General features: G+C 44.0%; 1 protein-coding gene across 1 annotated transcript in view; it reads left to right on the forward strand.

Moving 5' to 3' along the window:
• LOC134340486 (integrin beta-3-like) overlaps window positions 1–27,825 on the forward strand; it is a 143,299-nt gene that overhangs the window by 21,020 nt on the left and 94,454 nt on the right. The window contains exons 2-5 of the mRNA XM_063037797.1: window positions 4,655–4,734; window positions 13,645–13,846; window positions 22,033–22,285; window positions 23,126–23,288. Of these exons, the coding sequence (XP_062893867.1) occupies window positions 4,655–4,734; window positions 13,645–13,846; window positions 22,033–22,285; window positions 23,126–23,288 (698 nt within the window). The remainder of the gene's footprint in view (window positions 1–4,654; window positions 4,735–13,644; window positions 13,847–22,032; window positions 22,286–23,125; window positions 23,289–27,825) is intronic.

A 27,825-nucleotide genomic window follows, 5' to 3' on the forward strand; every position in this document is an offset into this window, starting at 1 on the left:
GCAGGGGAGATTTGCAGTTCCTCTTTTCAAACCTGATGAGGAAGCTGACCCAGTCCTGATGAGCACTTTGGAACCAGCACAATTACTAAGGAAAGACATGAGACAAATGCTGCAACTTGGAGCACCAGACAAGATGCCAGAGGAACTCAATGGGTTAGGCAGCATTTGTGGGGGATATGGCCTCAACTTGAAATGTCAACTGTCTATTGGATGTGTCCAGCTGAATATTGTTTAGTTTTGGTCACAATGCTATCTGAAAGATACCATTAAGCTGGACAGAGTGCAGAGGAAATTTAAGGATGTTGATGAGATTGAGTTATGGAGAGAGAGTTTTATCAAGTTGGGACTTCTTACATTGCACTGAAGAATGAAGGCTGATCTTATAAAGGTGTATAAAATTTTGAGGAGCATACAGAGAGTGAATGTGCACTGTCTTTATCCCAAGTCTGGGAAAACAAGAATCGGAGATTTAGGGTGAAAGTGGAGAGATTTACTAAAGACTTGAGGAACAATTTTTGCATCCAGGGAGTGGTCAGTATATGAAATGAGCCACCAAAGGAAGTGGTTGAAGTAGGCATATCAACAACATTTAGAAGCTACTTGGACAGGCACATGAATAGGAAAGGTTCAGGGCAGGGATTTACAACCTTTTTTTATGCCACAGTGCCTTACCATTAACCGAGGGGTCCCTGGACCCCAGATTGGGAAGCCCTGGTATAAAGGGATGTGGGACAGACATGGGTAAATGGGACTAGCTTAAGTGGGAATTGTGTGGACCCGAAGGGCCTGTTTCCATGTTGTATGAATTAATGACCTGCTGAGTTCCTCTGGCATCATGTTTGTTGCTGCGAATACAAAATCTTTTTATCTCCCCTTGTCAGAGAGCCCTGTCTCTAGACAGCTTTTGGTACCAGAAAGAACATTTTCTGTTTCAGTCCCTCTGTTTGCCTCATTGCTTCTTACATGATTTGTGAGTGTTGTTGACAGGGAGGGCCAGGCGGAGGGCGATAGAAGCCACTCAATGATGTTCAATTGGATAGTTACACAAGACAACAAATATTTTGCTTCCTGAATACTTTTGGGTGTATCTAAGATATTTTGGGCTGCTGATCATGAAAATCACCATGAAATTTCCCTATCATGCACCATTTTTTTAAAAAATTGCCGATACTTGCTATTTCAGTTCATAATTAAAGTCAATTAAAATGTTGCCCACAATGTAAGCTGTAAAGTTTTCTATCTTGTCCAGGCATGCCTGGGTAGACTTTGTTTGGGCGGATGCTGCATGGCAGGATAGGTTTTAAAAAGGCCATAAAAGCATCACACACATATCGTTCTATGCATTGCATTTACATGAATATTGGTTTGCGATTATGTTGATGCGCATACTCTACATGCATAGTGTACTGTGTGTACTCTTTATAATAAAGTAATTGTATTTTCAGCAGCAAAGTGACTTGCCAATTTTGCAACAGCCGCGATACTCTGTTATATTTGTGGCGAGTATAAGCTTAAATCTCAAAGATGGAGCACAACTTCTCTTATTAAGAAAGTCTATGAGCTCTAATCTGGGTGTAAAATTGGCGACAAGACAAAGCCTGGGCTACTCATATTTGCTGCGCAATAGGCACTGCTGATCTTAGAGCTTAACTCAGAGGTACTTAGAAGTCAATGCTATTCACTGTCCCAATAATATGGCAAGAACAGAAAGGTCATGTGACAGACTATTACTTCCATCTGACCAGTGTGTGTGGTTTCTCTGCTAAAACCAAGAAATCCATTGAATACCCCAATCTCCCTTAGCCATGAGACCTGTGCTGCATGATAATAGTCTGCCAGTACCGAAGCCACCAGAGACTTGATTCTAGAGGAGTGCCCCAGCTTCCCCTGCCCATAATTTGCAGGAAGGATTGGGGCTACAAAGGAGGCAGCAGGCACAACTGCCTCACATCTCCTGTGACCCACTATGTTAGACTAAGTCAATACTGACTGCAGCTTCATACATTCCTGCACATTCAAATTGCTGTACCAACCACAATACAACCATTCAGGATACTTTCAACAGCACATCTATTGAGTGTTGAGTGATAAGTTGAACTTCCTTATCTTGAAGACACTAGCGCACTTCCTTGTGACCACATATGTATCTGACACCATAAGATGTAGGAGCAGAGTGGAGCTGCTTGGCCTGCTGGATCCGCTCTGCCATCTCATCATGGCTGGTTTATTCTCTCTCCCAACCCCATTCTCCTGCTTTCTTCCCGTAACCTTTGATGCCCTGACCGATCAGGAACTTCTGCCTTAAATATACTCAATGACTTGGTCTCCACAGCCATCCGTGGCAATGAATTCCATAGATTCACCACCCCCTGGCCAAGTCATTTGTTGTTCTCTATTCTAAAAGGATGTCCCTCTATTCTAAGGCTGTACCCTGTGGTTCTAGACTCGCCCACTTTCGGAAACATCCTCTCCACATCCATTCCATCACAGCCTTTCAATATTCAATAGGTTCCAATGAGCTCCTCCTTCATTCTTCTAAACTTCAGCGAATACAGGCTCCAAGCAATCAAATGGTCCTCATACATTAACCCTTTCATTCAAGAAATCATTCTTGTTAACCTCCTCCTGACCTTCTCCAATGCCAGTACGTCTTTTCTTAGATAAAGAGCCCAAAATTACTCATAATACTCCATGAGCAGTCTGACCAGTGCCTTATAAACCCTCAGCATTATATCCTTGCTTTTATATTCAAAGGTTTCAAAGGTACATTTAACGTCAGAGAAATGTATACAATATATGTCCTGAAATTCTTTTTCTTCGCAACCATCCACGAAAACAGAGGAGTGCCCCAAAGAATGAATAACAGTTAAATGTTAGAACCCCAAAGTCCCCCAGCTCTCCCCTCCCACGTACAAGCAACAGCAAGCAACGACCCCCCCCAACAGCAAAAAAAACCATCGGCACCCACCACCGAGCACTCAAGCGTGCAGCAAGGCATCAATAAAGACACAAACTTCCAGTACCCCAAAGACTACTCGTTCACCCGGTATTCAACATACCACAGGCTCTTTCTCTCCCTAATAAGGGAGAAAGAGCTGTCTCTGTTTCACATCAAGAGAGGAGACATAAGAAACAATTCGTTGGCTTACAATGTTAAAAGTTCATTGTGTCGCTTTTTCCGAGCTCTGTGCCCAAAGAACTCGGGTCTCTGGGCATACAGCCAACAGCCAGCTCTCTGCTTTTGATTTTCCAAATCCCACGACACACTGGACTCCTGCAGAGACACTGACCTTCGGTCTGCCTCTCTCCAGAGCTACGAGATCTTGGAACTCCAAAGGCGAGCTAATCTCCTAGGCCGCATCCTTGGCATATTGAATACTGGCCAGTCGTGAACCCTGAGAGCGGGTCCCATTCCTACAAAGAACTGAAGCCAGCATGTAGCTCTAGGTCTGGGTCTTCAAAAGAACCCTGAAAGGGAAAAATAGAGATATTAAAGATGGAAATAGAGCTGTTTCCGAAGATGCAAACAAAGGAGTTGCCGTTAGGCACCATCATTCCTAAGCTCCTCCTCCTTCTTTTCCTCTCAAAATAAATGATAATATTGCAATTTCCTTCCTCACCACTGACTCAACTTGCAAATTAACCTTTAGGTAACCCTGCACAGTGACTCCTAAATCCCTTTGCACCTCCATGGGCTCTTATCTTGCTAAGCAGCCTCATGTGTGGCACCTTGTCAAAGGCCTTATGAAAATCCAAGTATACAACATCCACTGATTCTCCTTTGTTCATGCTGCTTGCCATTTCCTTGAAGAATTCCAACAGAATTATCAGGCATGTTTTCCCCTTAAAAAAACCATGCTAAGTTTGGCCTACTTTGTCAAGTGCTTCCAAGTACCCTGAATCCTCATCCTTAGCAATCGACTCTAACATCTTCCCACACTGAAGTCAGGCTAACTGGCCTATAGTTTCCTTTCTTTTGCCTCCCTTCCTTCTTAGAGAGTGGAGTGACATTTGCAATTTTCGTCTTCCGCAACCATTCCAGAATCTATTGATTCTTGAAAGATCATTACTACTCTTCCACTACCTTTTTCAGAACCCTGGAGTGTAGTCCAACTGGCCCAGGTGACTTAACTACCTTCAGACCTTTCAGCTTCCCAAGCACCTTGTCCTTAGTAATAGCAACTACACTCACTTTTGCCCCCTGACACTCTCGAATTTCTTGCATTTGGCTAGTGTCTTCCATAGTGAAGACTGACGCAAAATACTTACCAGTCATTCTAAACTGAATGATCCAGTTTAACCCTAGCCTAATCATGGGATAATTTACAAAAAACAATTAACCTACTAACAGTACATCTGTGGGCTGTGGGAGGAAACCAGGGCACCTGGAGGAGACCCACGCATTCCACAGGGAAGACATACAGACTCTTCATTGAGGATGTTGGAATTGAACTCAGAACTTTGATGCCCCAAAGTGTGATGACGTTGCGCTAATCACTATGCTACAGGTTTTCTAGCCGGTGAGAGTTGGTACATTGTCTCCTAGGATAAGTTCAAAGGAATGGATTTACAGTAATTCTATGCATATAATGTGTGTGCGCGTGTATGTGTGTACACAGTGTATATCTGTGAAAGTTTTTTGTCCTTTCCTCAGGGAGCAATAAGTGCAAAGGAGCATCAACATGCGCAAAGTGTCTGGAAATAGAGCCATACTGTGCCTGGTGTTCACAGGAGGTAAGACCAAGGAACTTGTAGTAGCTTTGTGTAGCTTCCCTCTTCATTAAGCTGTAGGACAGGGGTTCCCATCCTTTTTTATACCATGGACATTAACCGAGAGGTCCACGGACCCCAGGTTGGGAAACTCTGCTGTAGGTGCGGTCACTAACAATGACAATCCAGCAATGAAAACCAAAATGCTGCAGGAGAAACATTAGTAGAAAATGTTGGTAATACTCAGCAAGTCAGTCAGCAACCGTGGAAAGAGAGTAAACTGAGTTCAACCTGTAAATGTTAACTGTTTCTCTTTCCAGTGATACCGCTCCAGAGGCACTGCAGCTACAGCAGCTGCTGTCAATCTTGAGTAACACACACAAAATGCTGATGGAACTCAGCAAGTCAGGCAGCGCCAGTGGAGGGGAATAACAGATAACATTTCTGCCCTTATGAAACCAAAACACTGACTGTTCATTCATTTCCATCGATGCTGTCTGACCTGCTGAGTTCCACCAGCATTTTGTGTGTGTTACTCGAGTGAATATTGCCAACATTTTCTGTTTCCATTGCAAAAGGGTGTTAATGGTTGTCCCACTACAAATACTGATTAATCCACTGACATAAGTATTCAAACTGGATGACTTCCCCACACTGTGTGTAAAGGAATTGGCACCAAGTTTGATTCAGTTGGATCTGGAATTTGTGGTGTGAGTAAGTGCACCTACCTTTGCCAAGGCCAGACGATACTCATATGTGCTTGTGATGCAGGCTGGTCTTCTGGATCAGTTTTGATTGCTTAAGTGGGCTGAGAGGAATTTTCCAGGCTTTCTCACTTCAGACTAATTTAAAACCTGGTCTAGGTTTCTGCCTCTCACAGGTGTCTAAATGTATGTTTAAAGTGGATGAAGAGCTTGGATAATCTAATCAAAAAATCACAAACCCTCAGGACACACGTGTTTAAAATAGTTATCTGGTTATCACACTCACTTGTCCTTCCATACTTCAGGGATTTGCGATGAAAAGGGAAAAGGAAATTAGGCTGACAGGTGGCAAACGCTGTTTACTGAGGATTAATCAGACTGATGAGGTGTAGGTGAGTGCAACGAAAGGGAAACTAATGCTGAATAAGAGTGAGGTGGAGACTGGAGAATACTAGAATCAGGTCAACAGAACCAGTAGCCATGACGCAGAGTTGCAAGCTTAGTGCGTGGCTTGTGGTCCATCCGGGCACCGGATGAGGGCGGTGAACCGGAGCTGGGCTGAGGGTGGAATGAGGGACATTAGAATAGTTCACCGATTCCCATTATCACAAACCCAGGGGTCACCTCTGCAGATAACAAAGGGATACTGAGACTTCCACACTAAGGTGTTTGCTGAAGATCTTCAGGCAGAGTCACAAATATTCAGATGATATTAGGTTGTCCAGACTACTTTCATGTCTCACCCATCAATAAAGACCTTACTATTGTAGCATGTTGATGTGTACTACAATGGATTCCAGTTATTTGGGACACATCGGCACCAGTACATTATGGTCCAATTAGCCAAAGCTTCATGGAAATAGTTAAAAAGGTGTATAAAACAAAAAAGACAAATTGAGTAACAAATTATGTATTTCAATGAAATCCAGAACAAAGTAGAACACTGCCAATAATACAACAGTACAATAAAACTGTGTAGTAGTTCCTAATAGTTATTGACTGAGGAATTCATCTGCATCGTGTTGTTTTGACTGCAAATGAACAGAATCGGCGCAAACACCAAGTGCAGACAATGGCCTGCCCTCATACAATGCTGTCAACAATTGCATCCTCCTCATCTTCATTTTCATCGTAATGTTCAAGATGATTGCCCATACCTTCAAATTCTTCATAGGTTCTAACTTGTTGAAAAATTGTTTCATTTTTACTCTTGGCTGTTTCAGGCATCTCCAAGCCTGAATTCTTGAAACCCCAGTGAGCAAAACAATTCTGAGTTGTCTTACTGCTCATTTCTCGCCAACTATCAGTGCTTTTTGAACACAAACACATACAAATGATGCTATTTAAAAACTGTTCACTCTAAGCACGGTGTAGTGTCTAATGGCCATGCAAGCGCATGTGATTAACACTAGTTAGAAACTGTTCAGCAACAGTCTCCTGCCCCAATTAAGCGGCGTAGAGTCCCAAATAAATTAAAGGAATCCCAAACAACAGGAATTCTGCAGATGCTGGAAATTCAAGCAACACACATAAAAGTTGCTGGTGAACACAGCAGGCCAGGCAGCATCTCTAGGAAGAGGTACAGTCGACGTTTCAGGCCGAGACCCTTCGTCTCTGTTAGTCCTGACGAAGGGTCTCGGCCGGAAACGTCAACTGCACCTCTTCCTAGAGATGCTGCCTGGCCTGCTGCATTCACCAGCAACTTTTATGTGTGTTGCTTGAAAGGAATCCCGGCTATTTTCTTGATTAGCTTTTGTTCTTTAAGAGTTGTCCAAAATAAATAGCTGTCCAAATAAACGGATGGTCCAATTAACCAGAATCCGTTGCACATTCAGTATATCATGCATATAAGCTAGAGTACCTATCAATTAACATCTTGCTGTAATAAAGGCAGAGTAAAGCAAATGGAAAAGATATTCAGTGATTGGCACTAATTTGCCTCAACTCCAGTGTTTTTAGTTTTCTGCTGGCAAAGGTTTTGCAGACAGAAAGCTGTTGTACTGTTGTTATTTCAGATGATCTCTCTGAAGAATTTATCTGTTTGTGCTTGTTTCCTAATAAAGCCGCGCCTTCAGCCTCCTTTTATAATCAGTGGGTTAAAGTCCTCACTTAGAGCACATAGCTTTACCTCACAGACTGTACATAGTCCAAGAAGGAACCCATCCCTACCCTGCCCTGACAACATTCTCGAGGGCACATGGATATGAATAATAAATCAGTACCTTTCCACCAATATCAGAGAACATTTTTGTAAAAATCTTCGCAGATTCAATACACGTGCTTGAAAGCTGCCTGGTGAAATATCCATGCATGCCCAAACAGAGCAATGGCAGAGTTCGGTTCATTTATTTAGCGAGTATTAAAGCAATGTGGAAAGGTTATAAATTTTAGAGCCAGTTATTTATCTTATTGAAGGATTAGTGGAGTGTAAAATAGTTACCATGGAATTTCAAGCTGTTCCAGCGACCAATGGGCACTTTTGCAGTAATAAATATTTATTGATGACCTATTGGAATAGACGTTGACAGTTTAAAAACAGAAACAAGTCTGGCTTTGATGATTGAATACTAAACAGGCAGTCACCTGAGCGGATTTGGTGGAGCAAACAATAGCAGTGACTCTCTGAATGCTGTTGAATGCACTCCTGGTGTGTAAGGGGGTCAGAAATCGTGCAAGAGAGTGGTGGATGGGGAGGATAGGGAAGAGGGATTATCTGTGATAAGGTGAGACCAGGTTCTGTAGGTTAGTGAGGCTGGTTAGGTAGTGATCACGCTGCTTTGTCTGTGAGTCACCAATAGTGACCAAAAAAAAGCAGTCTACCTCGGACCTCCAGCCGTGAAGCTACCAGAACATCTACTGTTACTTTCCAGACTGTATCAGTAGCGGTCAGTTCTGATGTCAGATTATCCACTGTTAGTAATAACCCAATATTTCTAGACAAACCAAATAATAACAGGCCCTTCAGCCCATAGATTCCATGCTGCTCATCAGTCACCCATTGAAAATAATCCTACATTAATTGCATTTTCATGTTCTCTCTCCACAGATGCTAGCTGATCTGCAACACTGTGTTTGGTATCTCACAGTTTCCAGAATCCTGTTTCTGTCACTCTACCACCTCATTAATCTTCCATTCCTTCAGACCAGTCAGCTGTGACTTACAAAAATTAATTTTCCTGTCCTAGATTGCCAGGAAATTGCACCGCCTCCCCTGGACAACCTTGAGCTCCACACTATCATGAACATTCTGTGATCTATACTCTTCTGTATCTTGCTTGTGTTTTCACTTTCCCAGCTTAATTTGAAATATTAATTCTGTTTCACTTTCCACGTGTACCGCCTGAACCGTTGACTTTGCCAGTATCTTCTCTTTTTATTCATATTGCTTTGAAATACATATTATGGATTCATTTTAGATAATTTTATTGTCACATACACTAGGATGCAATGAAATGTTCGGCCGGCATGTGTTTGTCTAAGGGGAGACAGCCTCCGGCCTAGCCAAACTTGAGAAATCTTGTTTATGCGGATGCTACGTGATGTGTTGCCCAGTTAGAAATCCATACCACAAAATATCAGTATACCATTTGCAATTAAATGATTTAGCTTTATAATTCTTAATCTGACTATAGGGTTAGTAAAGAAAACAAAAAGAAAAAGGGCCCATTTTAATGGAAGTCTATTGTGCACATTGGAGCTCACGATTTTCCATCCATTCCTTCCCCATGGACCTCCTATGAGCGTCGTCGACTGCCAAACCTTCACTCCAAGTCCACTCCATATCCATACTGTGGTCTACCAACTTCTCCACTTATGTCTTCTCTCTTCATCCCTCGCTGACAAGAAAACTGCAAAACCCTTCTGTCAGACCCACAAGAAAGTAACAACATGCCTCTCATTGAATGGCGCACATTCCAAAGCCCCATTATCTCTAGTTGTAACCCAAACATTGCTGCTACAGGGAAAACATTACATTAGCAGTGAAACCTTACTGCGCGTTACACTCTTCCCCCACCAAATTTAGTCATGTCCTTATGACATTGAGGTAATTCGCCAACCCTTCCTGCAAAGCCCAAAGTCCAACCCAGGTGTAAAACGTGGTGACATAGCTCCCCAAAGCAGCAGGGGCCACACTCTGTTCCCCTCTGTAGCTACTGCATCCCATGAGATTATGTGCCCAACGTAGCTAACAGACGTCTTGCAGAACTGGCACTTGTCCAGGGAAAGTTTTAACCCTTCAGCTTTCAGATGCCCCAGCACCTTCAGCAGCCTCACTTCGTGTTCTTCCAAGGTGGATCCAAACACTATGAGGTCATCCAGATACACCAATACCTCAAGCAAGTTCATATCCTCCACCGTCTTCTCCATGACCTGCTAGAAGGTTGAAGGGGCTCTAGATATCCCCTGGGGCATCCTTTCAAACTGGAAATGCCGTCTTCTCTTTGTCGGCCTCACTCATCGGGATCTGGTACTATCCACTCCTCAAGTCCAGCACACTAAACCACTTCGCACCACTCAGACAGGCCAGCGCATCTTCAATCCTCAGGACCGTATACTGGTCAGAGACGATGTGCCTGTTCAGAGTCCTATAGTCCACACACATCCGTACCTTCCCATTCTTCTTCCTGGCCGCTATTATTGGGGACACATAGGGCCTCAGGACTCGGTGATGACCCCAGCTTCCTTCAACTTACACAAATGTTGCCAAATGTCCTCCACGTCTGCAGGGGCCAGTCGCCGCGACCTTTCCCTGAACGAGGTATCCTCAGTCACCCGGATAGTGTGACGAGTGCTCTTGGAACAACCCACATCAAACTTGTCAGTGGAAAAGACACTTTCCAGCTTCAACATCTTCTCTACCAACCTTCTCTTCCAACCTGCAGGAACCGGGGAGTCCCCGAAGTTGAATGACTCAGCAGTCAACTTTCCCCCTTTTTCCAATAGTTTCTCCCCGGCTTGTCTCACAGGGATACTGGACATTACCATCACCGGGAACAAATGCGCCAAGAGCATCCCCCACTTGAAGGTGACCCCTCTTCGTAGTGTTCCTGACAATCACTACCATCCTGCTCACCTGTACATCTGAGGGCTTCTGCAATTCAGGCCTCACCAGTACCCCAGCAGGAAATCCTGACTCCCCCCCGTGGTCTTCTGGAGCGTCCACTAAGAGGGCCTCATCCTCAGGCATTCCGGGAAATTTGGGGTCCCCATCACTCTCACTACTTCCCCGGGCTGTACCACCATTGGCTTCAACTGGGTGAACCACACAGTCCCTCATTTAAATTCCGTTCCAGCCCAATGCTGCCACACACTTCCTCAAAAGCAGCTTGAAACACTGGGTGCACGGACAGTGTTCCCACAAAACTCTCCCCAGCCTTCTCCTTGCAGGCCCCCAGGGGTTTTTGCACAAGAGGGGTGTTGGTCCCCACCAGAATTGAAATGCCACTGTCACATACCCCATAACGGGAATAAAGAACCAGCAGAAATAGAAAAGACTTTGGAGGCCAGTATTGCTATTAACTAATATTATTAGTAACTATGCAATACAGTAATATAGATGTAGATATATCAAACAGGTTAGCAATGATTATATATAAGTAAGTGTGGAATATATATGAAAACCAAGCTTCTTTAAGTCTAGGGGTAAAAAGATACAGTCATACGATGATGAGTAAAGTTCAGTTCAGTTCGCGGTTTTGAGTTGAGTAGTGAAGGAGAAAGAGAGGGAGAGATTTGAGTCTTCAGGTGAGCTGACGCCATCGATCTTCCTGTTGTTCTCCGAAATCTTTTAAAAGTCACTGACTGTGACCACAACAAAGGGGACAGGTTTCCTGTGGTGGAGCTATCAACCCAGGCAAGGGTGGACACATGGACAACTCCCCACCAGTCAATCCCTTTTCTCACTTCAAGAGCAACTGATCGATCCTCCAAAAACCCACTTTTCCTGTGGGCATAACAAAGCTCATTCAGTGTCCAAAAACATGTGCCTGAGGTCTATATCATCTGACCTTCTATTTAACTCACCGTACTGGGTACCAGCTGTCATTCAAATAACTCCTCCTTCTCTTCTCTGTGTAAGAAATGCACAAGCAAGCAAATGTCCTTGAGAAGTATAAACACGCTGCCAAAAAATCATAACATCGATTGTCCATCAAATAACACCACCCTCGGTCACCATAGCAACTTATGAGCAGCTCGGTGCCATCTCCAACTCAGCAGAAATCCAAAAGTTAGCCAGTTCTTTCTCGTGCCTTAAAGTGACAGTCCAAAGTTAGTCTTCGTCTCTCTCTCTCTCTTTCTTTCTCTCTCTCTTTCTTTCTCTCTTTCTTTTCAAAACGACATGTCAGTGTTAGATAACTCTCTCTCTCTCTTTTCAAAAGCACAGTTCATAGGGGTAATTCAGGACCCCGTCACATCACCCTTCTCATTGGGGTCCAGACAAACCAGCACCAGTGTATCAAGAACCTCAGACACTCCCACATCGGCCTCCGAGAACTCCAACTTCACTGACAAATAACCATCTATGGATAATCATCAGCACTAAGACCCCAGATCTCTAGTGCACTGAATGGTGCCAATGGTAAATGCATCAGATACCAGTTGTAAAACAAACGGTACAACAACATGACCTGCGACCCGGTGTCAAATATGGCTTTAGCATAAATATCTATCTGTAGCGATACACTGGAGCATGGTCCCACTAAGCCTTCACGAATAGGGTCTTTTGCTTTCAGGGATTCCATTTCCATTTGACAGCACTTGGCCCTTATCCCTCTAATGGTATTGGTCTATGGCATAAGAAAGTTTGGGAACCCTGCTCTAAATCTTTCCTTTGCATGTATCTGTCCAAATGTTCTTTAAAAGCTGTTCACATCACAATTGTGGCCTCTTCTACTGTTCATTTCTGAAAGGGTTGCATGTCCCTCTGCACCTGCAAATGCTAAAAAGGAGGTCCTTGAAATTAATTTAAATACTTAATAATATAAAATTAAAACACTAGTAAGCATCTGAAACCGTTTAACTATGTTTAAATCAACTCAATAAGATCAAGAATTTGACTATGAACAATTTCCAGTTGGTTAATGAATCCCCTGACTAACGTGAATAGTTTTGGTGGGTACATCACCAACAAGATATTTGCAAGTTCTTGCTCTCCTGCTGGAACTCAGTGAGGAGGCCAGCAGAGGAATGCAGTTGTTCTGAGGTGGGTGAACTGCTGAGCAGAGGTTGGGGCTTTTATTCTTTCTGTTGAGTTCCAAAATTCCACCTATTTCATTGGTAAAAGCTGACAGAACCAACAGTGGCTGATGGCTTCCAAGCAAGAGATCTACATTTCTGTGACAATGTAAAATATCCAGTGAAGTGCAAGTCAAAATCTTTCAACTGGCTGGGCATTTCATTGACGAAGAGCAATGACTTAGCCCGAGACCTTTGCAAAATTATTCACAGCTGAATTTGCTATCCTTACTTTCACAAGAAAAGTCAGTTTAATTAAGAGAGAGAAGAAATTGTTGTTTTAGGAGATCTTAAAGGATGCCTGATTTGAAGACATGTTGAAGGCACAAGCCATAGTCAATGATTGTGCAACCATCCCAAAGGCATACTAGTGATTGATGAATTATTCTGGAGTCTTAATAATGACTCTCTATCCTAAATATCATTAAATAATGGTTCTACCACTCTAAATGATGTTTATGGTTTCTCAGACTGAAGAGTTGTCATGCTGGAGCCTGTTATAATGGGTCCTTCTGGTGATCCATTATAATGTCCCGTTTGAGGATGGAAGTCCAGTGTCATATACGCAAGTACATGTATGCACAGGAGCAACGAAAAGCTTACTTGCAGCAGCATCACAGGCACATAGCATCATATAAGCAGTATTTGCAATAAAAATCATAAATTATACACAAGTTAAAAAGAATTTCACAAAAAAGCACACGCTTAAAACAAAAAACATCCATTTTCATTCAAAACGATCATAGAGTTGCTAAACTGTAGTGATTAGGATTGTGGTGGTTGGTTCAGGAACCAAAAGGGTGGAAGGAAAGTAGCTGTTCTTGAACTTGATAGCGTGGGACTTCAGGTTTCTGCAGCTCCTGCGAGAAGGTGGCAGGGATCGGATGGTGATCCCACTGTTGATCTTCCACCATTCTAAAGATGTTTTTAATCCTGTCTACTTCAGAGGTTATATTCTTAATCAAATAAAAGGGTGTTTTGTCTTTTGTTTCAGGATTTTGGAGGAAGCAGTGCTTCACGATGTGACACAAAGAAGAACTTAATTCAAAAAGGTTGCAGAGAGAATGCGACAGAATTTCCACAAGGCTCTTACAAAATTCTTCAGGATGTACCTCTGAGTGAGAAAGGCTCGAGTGACAAACCAGATAAAACTGTGCAATTCACTCCTCAAAAGATTGCCCTCAACCTGCGCCGAGGTATGGAACATGGCCTCTGATTTCTCTACCTTCCTCTCACTGCTTCTCCTTGGTCTCTCACCTCCAGTGCCCCGCACACAACTGAGCAACTTGTAAAGAAATGGAACTGAATTTCATTATGTAGTCATTAATAATGGCACCATGGTAGTGTAGCAGTTAGCGCATGCTTTTACAGCTCAGGGCGTCGGAGTTTGGAGTTCAATTCCAGTGCAGTCTCTAAGGAATTTGTACATCCTCTCTGTGACCACGTGGGTTTCCTCTAGGTGCTCCAGTTCCCTCATACAGATCAAAGACCTACCAGTTGGTAGGCAAACACGAGGAAATTTGCAGATGCTGGAAATTCAAGCAACACACATCAAAGTTGCTGGTGAACGCAGCAGGCCCGGCAGCATCTCTAGGAAGAGGTACAGTCGACGTTTCGAGCCGACACCCTTTGTCCTGACTGTCCCTCTTCCTAGAGATGCTGCCTGGCCTGCTGCGTTCACCAGCAACTTTGATGTGTGTTGGTAGGTGAATTGGTCATTGTAAATTGTCCCATGATTAGGCTAGGGTTAAATAGTTGGGTTGCTGGGTGGCATGACTCGTTGGGTTGGAAGGGCCTTTTCCACCGCTGTATCTCTAAATAAAAGTAAATAATATTGTCTATATTAACTCAAGCAACGAAGACAGGTTTCTTCCTCTGCTTCTTGTGCAGCATATCACAGACAACCATGGAAAGGCCCTTCGGTCTGTGATGTTATGCCAAACTAATTAAGCCAATTAATCCTAATTACACTAATTCCTTCCGCCCACAAATGGTCCATATCCCTCCATTCTCTGTGTGTTCATGTGCCAATAAGAACTGATTAAACATCTCTGACATATTTTCTTCCCCAACAGTAGATTCCAGGAACGCACCACTGTGTTCTTAAAAAAAAAAAAAATTGCCCCAGTGTCTTTCAATATTGAATGGGGTTATTCAATGTTCAAGCTTATAGTGTTACCATCAAATCCCATTCTCTCACTCTACTTCTCTGCGAGCCATTCTCTCTCACGTGCTCATCAATGTACCCTCTTCTTCCCCCCCCCCCCCATTCCTCTGACACACAAGAATACTCGGGGATTTACAGTAGCTGCGTGTCTTTAGGGCATGGGATGAAACTGTAGTTCTCTTGAGAAACCCAGGTGGTGACATTGAGTATGGGGGGCACAGCACCAAGCACAGAGGCTGACATCAGAAATAGGATCTGTATTTTTATTTTAACCTTCCTGTATACAGTCTGTCAACTGTCCTTGAAGAACAGCATCAGCACTTGTTGCCGTAAGGCCAACAGAGATGGAAGGTGCACTTCAGGAACAATCCACAGCGAAAAAGAAAAGCTGGCACCTTTCATGATCTTGACATCCTAAGGCACATTTTATCCAACTGCAGTCATCATCCCAACACAACACCCAAAATTACCAAACTATCTGTCGTTTAAAAGATAAATAAATATTGGCTAGGAAACTGATTCTCCCAATTTTCTTGGAAATAGTGGAATAAAATAATTGGCATCCACCTAAGACTACAGTGTGAGCCTTGGTTTAGCTTCTTACACAAACCATGGCACTTTCTGCAGTATAGCACACTCCCAGTACTGCAGATCAGTCTGAAGTTTGTGCCCTAACACTTCGGAGTAGCATTAGGACTCTTGTTATTCTGAGATTCAAAATTCAAGATTGTTTATTGTCAGTGTTATGTTACCCCATAACTGGGTTGCCAAACCAGCAGAAATGGACCACTTAGTTGGAGTCTGGAATACTGGAACTAAGAAAGTTTTATTAAAGAAATAAGTAACACAGTACTCTAATAGTAAGGATATAATTGCAACAGGTTAGCAATGAATAAACACACATGTACTTTGTAATGTCTTCTGAGGTCACCGACTGTGACCCCTCCGTTCCAGATACGATCGTTCTTCTGCGGTGAACCCGGCACCCAGGCAAGGGCGGACACACACACCGGGTTCCCGCCCGACTGCACCTTTCCACCCTGTGCGTCTATGGCTTGTTCCGCGACCAGACCTCCAAAACTCCCACCAACTCGTGGGGGCACACCGCTTCCAGGGTCTCGTTACCTCGTGGTGTCGTGTGTGTCTTGCCTTAGCAAAACTGTTCCTTTTATCCCCCTGCTGGGGTATCGCCTGTCCATCAAACTTCAAACCGTTCGGGTTCAAAGCAACCGGTCTCTGACAATACTCGGAACTGTGTCTCCTTTCGGTAATCTCTCTCGTCTCTCTCTTATTAGCATTTTGAATGTTCCCCCATTGTCCTCTTATCGGCATCAATCTTCTGATAATTTGGTCTGTTGTCACATCAGTACACAAGTTACCGGCGATTGGAATGATTGTTACTCCGGATCAGATGCAGCAAAAAAACACAATAAGTTAAAGCACAATAGATGAATATATATAAGCAATCTTATAAACATATTGTACAAGTAACTGCTGTGTGGTCGTACATACTTAAGATTAGCTTATATACAAGACTGCTTGCATGTACATAAAGTGACGCAAAGTGCAGGAGTATCTAAAGTTCAAAGTAACTTCTGAACGTAAGGTGACAATGGCAGGAAATGACACAGTGACAAGGTGACTCATGGCATGAGGAATTCTTGTAGGTACCAGCAGGATATATGAAAACACAATATACACAGTGTCAACAATCTATCTACCTCTGCCTTAAAAATTTTCGAAAACTCTGAGGAAGGGAATGATAAAGAGACAGCATCCTCTGTGAAAAGAAATAAATTAATTCCCTCACTTTTAAACAGTAACTCCTAAGTTGTCCCACATGAGGAATATTCCTCTCTACAAACTCCCTGTCAAGACTCTTCTGGATCTTGTATGTTTCACTGTTCTAAATTGCAGTAAACACAAGCCCAGCCAATCCTATCTTTCCTCAGAAGAAAACTCATCAAGTTTGTCCATTAAGTCTCTCAGATCTGTGACCAATGTATTAACATCTTTCCTTAATAAGGAATGATGCAAATTCAGTCCAGATATGAGCTCACCGGTGCTCTGTGCAACTGAAGCATTAGCTCCCTCTATTTGTATTCTTCTGCCTTCTAGGAGAAGATACAAGAGCTTGAAAGTTCAGAAGACCAGACTCAAGAGCAGCTTCTTCCATGTTGTTATTAGACTTCTGAATCAACCAGCTCTTTTTATATCTTCTTCCTGGTGGTGCTGTCACATTCTCAGACCCATAATACCTCTTTCATTATTGCTGCTTTAGCATTCTTATTATACTGCCTCATTCTGCACCACCACACTGTGCACCACTCTGCTGTTTTGTGCTCATTGCTCTATTTATGATTACAATGTGTGCTGTTTATCCTGTGAGCAAGGAATTTCATCGCACCTTGGTGTATGTGACAAAAACTAAATGAATATTCAATTCACCTTGCAATGAATGACATACTGAATTTCCTACTGTAGCTGCATACTCCCCTTTAGCAAATCATGCACTAAGACACCCTCAGCACCTCGGAATTCTGCAATATTTCATCATTAAGATGATATCTTTCTCTGTTCAGTTTTCCCTTCAAAATGGATAATTTCACATTATACCCCATTTGCCGCACACTGGAGGAACTCAGCAGGTCGGGCAGCATCCGTGGAAACGATGGGTCAACGTTTCGGGCTGGAACCCTTCATCAGGACTGAAGAGGGAAGGGGCAGAGGCCCTATAAAGAAGGTGGGGGGAGGATGGGAAGGAGAAGGCTGGTAGGTTCCGGGTGAAAAATCAGTAAGGGGAAAGATAAAGGGGTGGGGGAGGGGAGGCAGGGAGGGGATAGGCAGGAAAGGTGAAGAAGGAATAGGGGAAAACACAACGGGTAGTAGAAGGAGGTGGAACCATGAGGGAGGTGATAGGCAGCTGGGGGAGGGGGCAGAGTGACATAGGGATAGGGGAAGGGAGGGGGAGGGAATTACCGGAAGTTGGAGAATTCAATGTTCATACCAAGAGGCTGGAGACTACCCAGACGGTATATGAGGTGTTGCTCCTCCAACTTGAGTTTAGCCTCATCATGGCAGTAGAGGAGGCCATGTATGGACTTATCTGAATGGGAGTGGGAAGCAGAGTTGAAGTGGGTGGCAACTGGGAGATCCTGTCTGTTGTGGCGGACGGAGCGGAGGTGCTTGACGAAGTGGTCCCCCAATCTGCGTCGGGTTTCCCTGATGTAGAGGAGGCCGCACCGGGAGCACCGGATGCAATAGATGACCCCAACAGACTCACAAGTGAAGTGTTGCCTCACCTGGATGGACTGTTTAGGGCCCTAAATGGTGGCAAGAGAGGAGGTGTAGGGACAGGTGTAGCACTTGCGCTTACAGGGATAAGTGCTGGGTGGAGATTCGTGTGGATCAGGGAGTCGCAGAGGGATCAATCCCTGGGGAAAGTGGAGAGGGGTGGAGAGGGAAAGATGTGCTTAGTGGTGGGGTCCTGTTGAAGGTGGCGGAAGTTGCGGAGGATAATGTGCTGGATCCGCAGGCTGGTGGGGTGGTAGGTGAGGACAAGGGGAACTCCATCCCTGTTGTGGTGGTGGGAGGATGGGGTGAGGGCCAAAGTGCGGGAAGTGGAGGAGCTGTGGGTGAGGGCATCATTGATGACAGCAGAAGGGAAACCACAATCCTTAAAGAAAGAGGACATTTGAGATGTCCTGGAACGGAAAACCTCATCCTGGGAGCAGATGCAGCGGAGACGGAGGAACTGGGAATAGGGAATGGCATTGTTGCATGTGGTGGGGTGGGAAGAGGTATAGTCGAGGTAGTTATGAGAGTCAGTGGGCTTGTAGAAGATGTCAGTGGACAGTCTGTCTCCAGAGATGGAGACCGAAACATCGAGAAAGGGGCGAGAAGTGTCCGAGATAGAGCAAGTGAATTTGAGGGCTGGGTGGAAGTTTGAAGTAAAATCGATGAAATTGACGAGCTCAGCATGGGTACAGAAAGCAGCACCAATGTAGTCATCAATGTAGCGAAGGAAAAGTTGGGGAGCAGTATCAGAATAGGTTTGGAGCATAGACTGTTCCACATAACTAACAAAGAGGCAGGCATAGCTGGGGCCCATGCGAGTGCCCATAGCTACACCCTTGGTCTGAAGAAAGTGGGAAGAGCCAAAAGAGAAGTTATTGAGTGTGAGAACCAGTTCCGCCAATCGGAGGAGGGTAGTGGTGGTGGGGAACTGATGAGGTCTATTATCCAGATAGTGTGGAGGGCTTTGAGGCCTTCTTGATGGGGAATAGACGCTGAACTCTTCTTCCGTCGCCTACGTCTCCGAGCCTACTTCCGACCTGCTGAGTTCCTCCGGTGTGTTGTGAGTGTTGCTTTGAACCCAGCATCTGCAGAGTATTTTGTGTTTACGATACCCCATTTGCCAAATCTTTGCCCAGTGACTTAACCTGTCTTTGTATCGTTGTGGCCTCCTGACATCCATTTCTCAACTAGCTTTTCAACCTATTGTGTATTCAGCAAATTTGTTGCCATTCAAGTAATTTATATAAGTGACTCCAGTGACGACATCCTGCCAACTGGAAGAAGAAGACCGTTTATAAACAGTCTGCGCTGTTTCCTGTTAGGCAGTCCATACTAAAGTGTTACTTTCTACCCTGTGAACTTTTGTTTTCCACCGTAACCTTTGATATGGTATTTTATCAAATGCCTTCTGGAAATCTGCTTTAACATTTCAGACAAGTTTTATCCTGTACTCCAATTTTTCTCCATAATTAATCTTTAAGTCATTCTTTGCCATTTTGTAAACGTATCCATGTTTCAGACCATCCACCCATCTTTGCACAATTGTTTTTTCTTTAGATCTAACCTTTTCTTCACCTTTTTGGTTAATGAGATATGTGGGTTTTCCGCCTGGAAACTTTTCTTCTTTCTTGTTGGAATGTATCTAGTCTGTGCTCCAAGAGAATCCATTTAAATGTCTACCACTACATTTCAAACGAATGATCCTTCAATCTGATTTGTCAATCCAAATTTTATGAAGACATAGTGGGAAAGAGCTAAACTGAAAACTCAAATTAGATCTGTGTCACATAATCTTACCATAATACTTAAATAAGCAGCATTCCAGGCAGCAGGGGTGAAGACAGGGTCAAGTTGGCATCAATGAGTTGCAAGTTGTTTCCATTTTTGAGGCATTAACCTTTACTCCAGCAGGTCAGCCCTGACCAGAGTAAATTGTGGGGCAGGTGTGAGGGGCAAGGATGGTCTGTTCCTACTCCTATTTTCTGCATTTTTTAATTCATCCTACTTATATAAGCCAGCCAATAGCGAGGATATACTGCAGCTAATCCTGAGACCCAGAGAAATAAATAGAAGAACATTGTACTCTTGAAGAGTGGCTATGGGGTTTCCCTTCCTCTACCATTGATGCTACCCTCCTCTGTTTCCAAAACATCCGTGCTCACCCTACCTTCCCACCGCCTTTACAGTGATAGAGTTCCACTTGTCCTCACCTACCACCCCATGAGCCTCCACATCCAAAAACATTATTCTCCGCAACTGTCGCCATCTTCAATGGATCCTAGCACCAAACACATCTTTACCACCCCCTGCTCTCCCCTTTCCTCAGGAATCGTTCCCTCCATGATTCCTTTGACCATTTTTCCCTCCCCACTAATCTCCCTCCCAGCACTTATCCCCGGAAGCAACAGAAATGCTACACCTGGCCATTTAGCTGCTCTCTTACCTCCATTCAGGGCCCCAAACAGTCCTTCCAGGTGAGGCAACACTTCACCTGCGAATCTGTTGGAGTCGTCTGTTGTGTCCAGTGCTCCCGATCCGGCCTCCTCTACATTGGTGAGACCCGTCGTAAATTGGAGAACCGCTTCGTTGAGCACCTCCACTCCATCTGGCAAAAGTGGAACTTCCTGGTGGCCAAACATTTTAATTCTTACCCCCATTCCAGTTCTGACATGGCAGTCTGTGGCTTCCACTTTTGCCAAGATGAGGCCAGTGTCAAGGTGGAGCAGCAACTGTGTTCTTTTGGGTTTCTTGTTTCATGGCTGCCTGTAAGCAGACAAATCTCAAAGTTGTATGATTTATCCATACTTGGGTAATGTACTTTGAATCTTTAAATATTAAACCTACACTTAACCCACTATTTCTCCCGCCATTCCTGTGAACTCTCCCCACCCCCCCCCCAAACCTACCACGTACCCACACACTAGGGAAACTGACAGTAGCCCACATATCTTTAGGATGTGGGAGAAAACAGGAGTACCCAGAGGAAACTCTCTTCTGAAGGGCTAGCAGCCACTGATGTACAGAAAAGTTGCACAAACTCCAATACATAAATAAACAGCACTTGTCAGTGATACTGATTGAAAGAAACTTATTTGTAGGAATAACCTCACACTTCTTCACTTTGTAATCTACTTGCCACTCTGTTACCCTACTTGTATCCTGTCTTGTGGCACAGAGCCATTTGAAGAGCTGACTTACAGTGCCAGAAGCCCTGGTTCAAGCCTGGCTTCAGGTGCTGCCTGTTCTCCCTGTGACCACATGGGTTTCCTCTCACATTGCAAAGGCATGCAATTGACCACTTGTGAATTGTCCCTAGTGTGTCCCCGAGTGTGTAGGAAAATCTGGGAGGAGATTGTGGTGTGCAGAAATTTTTAAAACTCAGATTAACATAAAGTAAATGGGTGGTTTATGGCCTGTATAGACCCTGGATTGAAGGGACACTTTCTTGTACAGTATCTCTCTACTTTATCATTACCACCACGACCTATCAGAATGGATGATGTGGGTCCTTATTGATGGATGTCACCATTTGAAGATGTTCTGTATGCTGGGACAGCTAGATGGAGCTGGCTGGGTCCTACTGGTTACTACTCAACCATCAGGCTCTTGAACCAGAGGAGATAACTTCACTCAACTTCACTTACCCCATCACTGAACAGTGTCCACAGCCTATGGACTCACTTTCAAGGATTCTTCATCTCATATTTTCAATACCTAGTGCTTATTTATTTATTACTTTTTTTCTTGTGTTTTTACGGTTTGTTGTCTTTTGCATACTGTCTGCTTGTCCATCCTGTTGAATGTGGTCTTTCACTGGTTCTATTGTGTTTTTTGTATTTACTGTACCCAGTACTGGAGTTTGTTGGGGATATCGACTCTAGTGCTTTACAACGCCTTCTCCTTTGCCACTCCTTGCAGGGGAATCCAAGTCGTTCGCCGTACATGCACGTCAGGTCGAAGACTATCCCGTCGACATCTACTACCTGATGGATGTCTCTTACTCCCAAAAGGACGATTTGCAAACCATCCAGAAACTTGGCACACAGGTGGCCGCCGAGATGGCCAAGATGACCAGCAACCTGCAGCTGGGCTTTGGTGTTTTCGTGGACAAACCCATGTCACCGTACATTCATATGACATCAGAGGAGGAAATCAAAAACCCTTGTCTCAGGTAAGGAAAGAAAAGCTAGTCCTTATATGCAAATTTAGGATTTGCCAAAGTATTCTTCAGTTGTTAAAATACTTATGTGATGTGTTGTAAGTCAAAAGAGAGTTCCCCAACCAAGGTCGTAGATCTTGAATGTGGAGAAGGTTTCTGTCTCTGCCAGTCCCAGAGGCACACCCCCACCTAACGGAACAAAATTCCTCTTCTCCTCAGGTGGGTTTTGAAGTTGTGTCTCTGGACAAGTAGTCCAGACTTTGGCTGCTACTCCAATAACTTAACCACTGCACTAGCAGAAAGAGAGACGGAGGGGGATGGGGGGAGAGACCGGGAAGGGAGAGAGATGGAAAGATAGGTAAGGAGAGAGAGGGGAGAAGGAAGGAAAGAGGGAGGGGGAGAGGGAGAGACGGTTTGATTAAGCATTTTTTGTTGGTTACATAATGCATTGTGGGTTATACGTGAAGGGGGGAGGAAGAGAGAGAGGGGGGTAGGGAGAGATGGGGGAGAGAGAGAGACACAAACACATGCATGCTAAGAGTCTGACAGAGAAAGACACACAGAAGGAGAGGCACATACACTCACAGACAGAGACACACAGGAAGAGAGACAATTGAGGAGAGAGAGTGACACACAGAAAAACAGAGAGGGAGAGAGACAGACAGACTCAGTAATATTGTGTAAAAAGCATTTGGATATTGATTTTAAATGCAGAGCTGGTGAGAAAGAGAGGGGTGCATTATTCAAAGAGCAGGTATGGGCAAGAGGTGTATAAACCCGCTTCTATGTTCTAATTCTGAGTTTAAGTTGTGATCCAAACTCACTGAGATGATTCTGAATTTTGTTTTCTAGTCTCAATAGTAAGTGCATCCCTCTGTTTGGATTTAAAAATGTGTTGAAACTCACAGAAGAGGTGAGCAGGTTTAATGAAGAAGTGACCAAACAGCAGGTTTCACGGAACCGTGACACACCTGAGGGTGGGATGGATGCCGTGCTCCAGGTCTCGGTGTGCAAGGTGAGTGGAATAAGCTTCTGCCTGTACATTTGGAACTTCCACTGAAGTGCACGATGAGTTGGAGCATAGACACCTCCAAGTCTCTGGAAGCAGATATCATATTTCCTTAAAATAGAGGAGAAGTTCAGTTGGTCCATTGAATCCACGTCTGCTCACATGGTAATCCCACCATAATCCCAACAAATCCGTCACTCCATCCTCTCTCACATGCCCAGCTATCTACCTGCTTGCTACTCACCTGTACGCAAGGTAAATTACAACATTCAATTAACTGCAATGTCTTCCAAATGTGGAGGAAATGTGAAAGCATTGTGTTCAGTTCTGGTTACCTCATTATAGGAAGGATGTGAAATCTTTATAGAGGGTGCAGAGGAGATCGGGGCATGACTGTGCAAGCGTGAGGACGTCAGCCAGTAAGAACAGCGAGTTGTAGCAATTATTTATAATATAATTATGAATTTTTGTCCTGATGTATCTAATAAAATTAAAACTGATTGGGAAAGAGAATTTAAGATTACTGTACCGATTGGAAAAATGGGAAAAAATTCTTCAGTAGTTAATTCATCCTCTATATGTGCTAAACATGTGTTGATACAGTTTAAAGTAGTGCACGGGGCTCATATGTCCAAAGATAAATTATCTCGTTATTACTCTTATATTAATCCAATATGTGACAGATGTCACTCCGAGATAGCTTCTTTAACTCGCATGTTTTGGTCATGTCCTTTGTTGTTAAAAATATTGGGAAGACATTTTTGATATTATTTCAACGGTTTTGAATACAGACTTACAACCTCACCCAATTACTGCTATTTTTGGGTTACCAATGATAGAACTAAATCATTTAACCTCTTCAGCTCGTCGGATGATTGCATTTCTTACTTTAATGGCTAGAAGATCCATTTTGCTGAATTGGAAAGAGATTAATCCTCCTACTGTATTTCACTGGTTCTCACAAACTCTGTTGTGTTTAAATTTGGAAAAATTAGAAATGTTGTTTATGACCCTTCCATTAAATTCGAAAAGACTTGGAGGCCATTTATTCAGCATTTTCATATGATGTAATTTGACCATTTCCAAACTTAATTTATTTCTCTGTAATGTTGGTTGAGAGGAACGGAGTTGCCGACACTCTTTTCTCCCATTTTTTATAATGTTAAAACAGCCCAGGTCGTTTTTCTGGTTTAGTTCACTAATTCTGTTGAGATTAGTTTTTTTTGGGGGGGAGGGTTATTATTTTTTTCCTTTTTCATGATTTTTGTGTAGTTATTTCTCTTTGTTCTGTGTTATCCATTGGTATCCTTTATGATTGGGAGTTTTGTCAATTAATTTTTTAGTTTTATAATTACTCATGTTAATTATAACAATGTATTCCCAATAACTTTGTATTACTACTTTGTCATGTTTATATTTTGTGAAACTAATAAAAAGATTGAAAAAGAAAGAAAGAACAGCGAGAAGAGTTTAAAAGGAGAGGGTTATTTCTTCAGCAGTTTGATCGGGGCACAACTGCGCAAGTGCGTGGACATCAGCCAGTGAGAACAGTGAGAAGAGTTTAAAAAGAGAGAGCTTTATAGAGCAGGCGAAGGAACAGGGAGGCTTTGGCTGAACGGAGCTTTGGTGATAATGGGTCGAGGTGAGGTAGGTTGCCTGTGTAGAATACAGACGGGAAGTATGTGTGTGAGGCCGGTTTTCTGTGCTCAGTGTCAGATGTGGGAAGTACTGGAGACTCCCAGCCTCCCGGATGGCCACATCTGCACCAGGTGTATTGAGCTGCAGCTCCTTAGGGACCATGTCAGGGAACTGGAGATGCAGCTCGATGACCTTCATCTCGTCAGGGAAAGTGAGGTGGTGATAGAGAGGAGCTATAGGCAAGTAGTCACACTGGGGCCTCGGGAGACTGAGAAGTGGGTAACAGTCAGGAGAGGGAAGGGCAAGAGTTAGATACTAGAGAGTACCCCTGTGGCTGTTCCCCATAACAATAAGTATTCTTGTTTGAGTACTATTGGGGGAACGAAGTACCTGGGGGAAGCAACAGTGGCCGAATCTCTGACACAGAGTCTGGCCCTTTGGCTCAAAAGGGTAGGGAAGGGAAGAGGATGGCAGCAGTGATAGGGGACTCAATAGTTAGGGGGTCAGACAGATGATTCTGTGGATGCAGGAAGAAAACACAGATGGTAGCTTGCCACCCAGGTGCCAGTGTCCAGGATGTTTCTGATCTCGTCCACGATATCCTGCAGTGGGAGGGAGAACAGCCAGAGGTCATGGTATATATTGATTCCAACGACATAGGTAGGAAAAGGGAGGAGGTCCTGAAAACAGACTACAGGAAGTTTGGAAGGAAGTTGAGAAGCAGGACCACAAAGGTAGTAATCGCAGGATTACTGCCTGTGCCATGTGACAGTGAGTACAGGAATAGAATGAGGCGGAGGATAAATGTGTGGCTGAGGGATTGGAGCAGGGGGCAGGGATTCAGATTTCTGGATCATTGGGACCTCTTTTGGGGCAGGTGTGACCTGTACAAAAAGGATGGGTTGCACTTGAATCCCAGGGGGACCAATATCCTGGCAGGGAGGTTTGATAAGGCCTTTGGGGAGAGTTTAAACTAGAATTGCTGGGGGCTGGGAACCAATCTGAATTGACGGAGGAAGAGGCTGTTGGTTCAGAAATAGAGAAAGCTTGGAGGCAGTGCGAGAGGGAGAATAGGCAGCTGATAGAGAAGGGACGCACTCAGACCAATGGTTTGAGATGTGTCTATTTTAATGCAAGGAGTATTATGAACAAAGCGGATGAGCTTAGAGCATGGGTCAGTACTTGGAGCTATGATGCTGTGGCCATTACAGAGACTTGGATGGCTCGGGAGCAGGAAAGGCTACTTCAAGTGCCAAGCTTTAGATGTTTCAGAAAGGACACGGAGGGAGGCAAAAGAGGTGGGGGCATGGCACTGTTGATCAGAGATAGTGTCACGGCTGCAGAAAAGGAGGAAGTCATGGAAGGATTGTCTACTGAGTCTCTGTGGGTGGAAGTTAGGAACAGGAAGGGGTCAATAACTCTACTGGGTGCTCTTTACAGCCCACCCTATATCCATGGGATTGAGTTTAGGAGCCGAGAGGTAATGTTGCAGCTCTGTAGGACCCTGGTCAGACCCCACTTGGAGTACTGTGCTCAGTTCTGGTCGCCTCACTACAGGAAGGATGTGGAAACCATAGAAAGGGTGCAGAGGAGATTTACAAGGATGCTGCCTGGATTGGGGATCATGCCTTACGAGGATAAGTTGAGTGAGCTCAGCCTTTTCTCCTTGGAGCTATAGAGAATGAGGGGTGACCTGATAGAGGTGTACAAGATAATGAGAGGCATTGATCGTGAGGATAGTCAGAGGCTTTTTCCCAGGGCTGAAATGGCTGACACGAGAGGACACAGTTTTAAGGTGCTTGGAAGTAGATACACAGGAGATGTCAGGGGTAAGTTTTTTACGCAGAGAGTGGTGAGTGCTTGGAATGGGCTGCCGGCGATGGTGGTGGAGGTAGATACGATGGGATCTTTTAAGAGGCTCTTGGATAGATACATGGAGCTTAGAAAAATAGAGGGCTGTGGGTAACCCTAGGTAATTTCTAAGGTAAGGACATGTTCGGCACAGCTTTGTGGGCCAAACGGCCTGTATTGTGCTGTAGGTTTTCTATGTTTCTCTGTGCTCTGTTCTACTTACCAGGGTGCTGCCTACATTAGAAAGCATGTCCTGTGAGGAAAGGTTGAGCTTGGGATTTTCTCTTTGTAGTGAAGGAGGATAAGAAGTGTACAAGATAAGAGGCATAGATCAAGTAGACAGCTAGGGACTTTTTCACGGCAGAAATGGCTAATACAAGAGCACGTTAGTTCAAGGTGACTGGAAGAAAGTATAAGGGGGGATGTCAGAAGTCACATTTTCAAACAGAGTGGCGGTTGCATGGAACACACTGCCATAGTTGGTAGAGGGGGAGGCACATGCATAAAGGGCATTTAAAAGACTCTTAGATAGGTACATGCATGAAAAAAGAAATGGAGGACTATGTAGGAGAAGGGTTAGATAGATCTTAGAGTAGGTTGTATAATGTGTACAGTATATACTGTGATAATGTACTTTGAGCTTTGAACTGGTTCAGTTTGGATGGTAGCGTGTCATTTTGCTTTGTGAGTTTTATTTTTACAACTACAATGTATCCAGAATCTGCTAAAATGGAACAGTGAAGGCAAGCAAGAGAAAATCAGCAGATGCTGGAAATCCAAGCAACACACACAAAATGCTGAAGGAACTCAGCAGGCCAGGCAGTATCCATGGAAAAGAGTATAGTCGATGGTTCAGGGCCAAGACCCTGTTTTCTCTGTATAGCTCGGACTTTAGATACAACACTGAGTCATGTCATCTGCAGAAATTCTCTGATGACTCAGCAGTAGTTGGGTGTATAAATGGAGGACAGGAGGGTGAATACAGGACCCTGGTGGCGGACTTTGTCAAATGGTGCAAGCTGAATTATCTGCAGCTCAACATCAGTAAGACAAG

Source organism: Mobula hypostoma, chromosome X1 (genome assembly GCF_963921235.1).
Source record: "Mobula hypostoma chromosome X1, sMobHyp1.1, whole genome shotgun sequence".
In the NCBI taxonomy this organism is placed as follows: Eukaryota; Metazoa; Chordata; class Chondrichthyes; order Myliobatiformes; family Myliobatidae; genus Mobula; species Mobula hypostoma.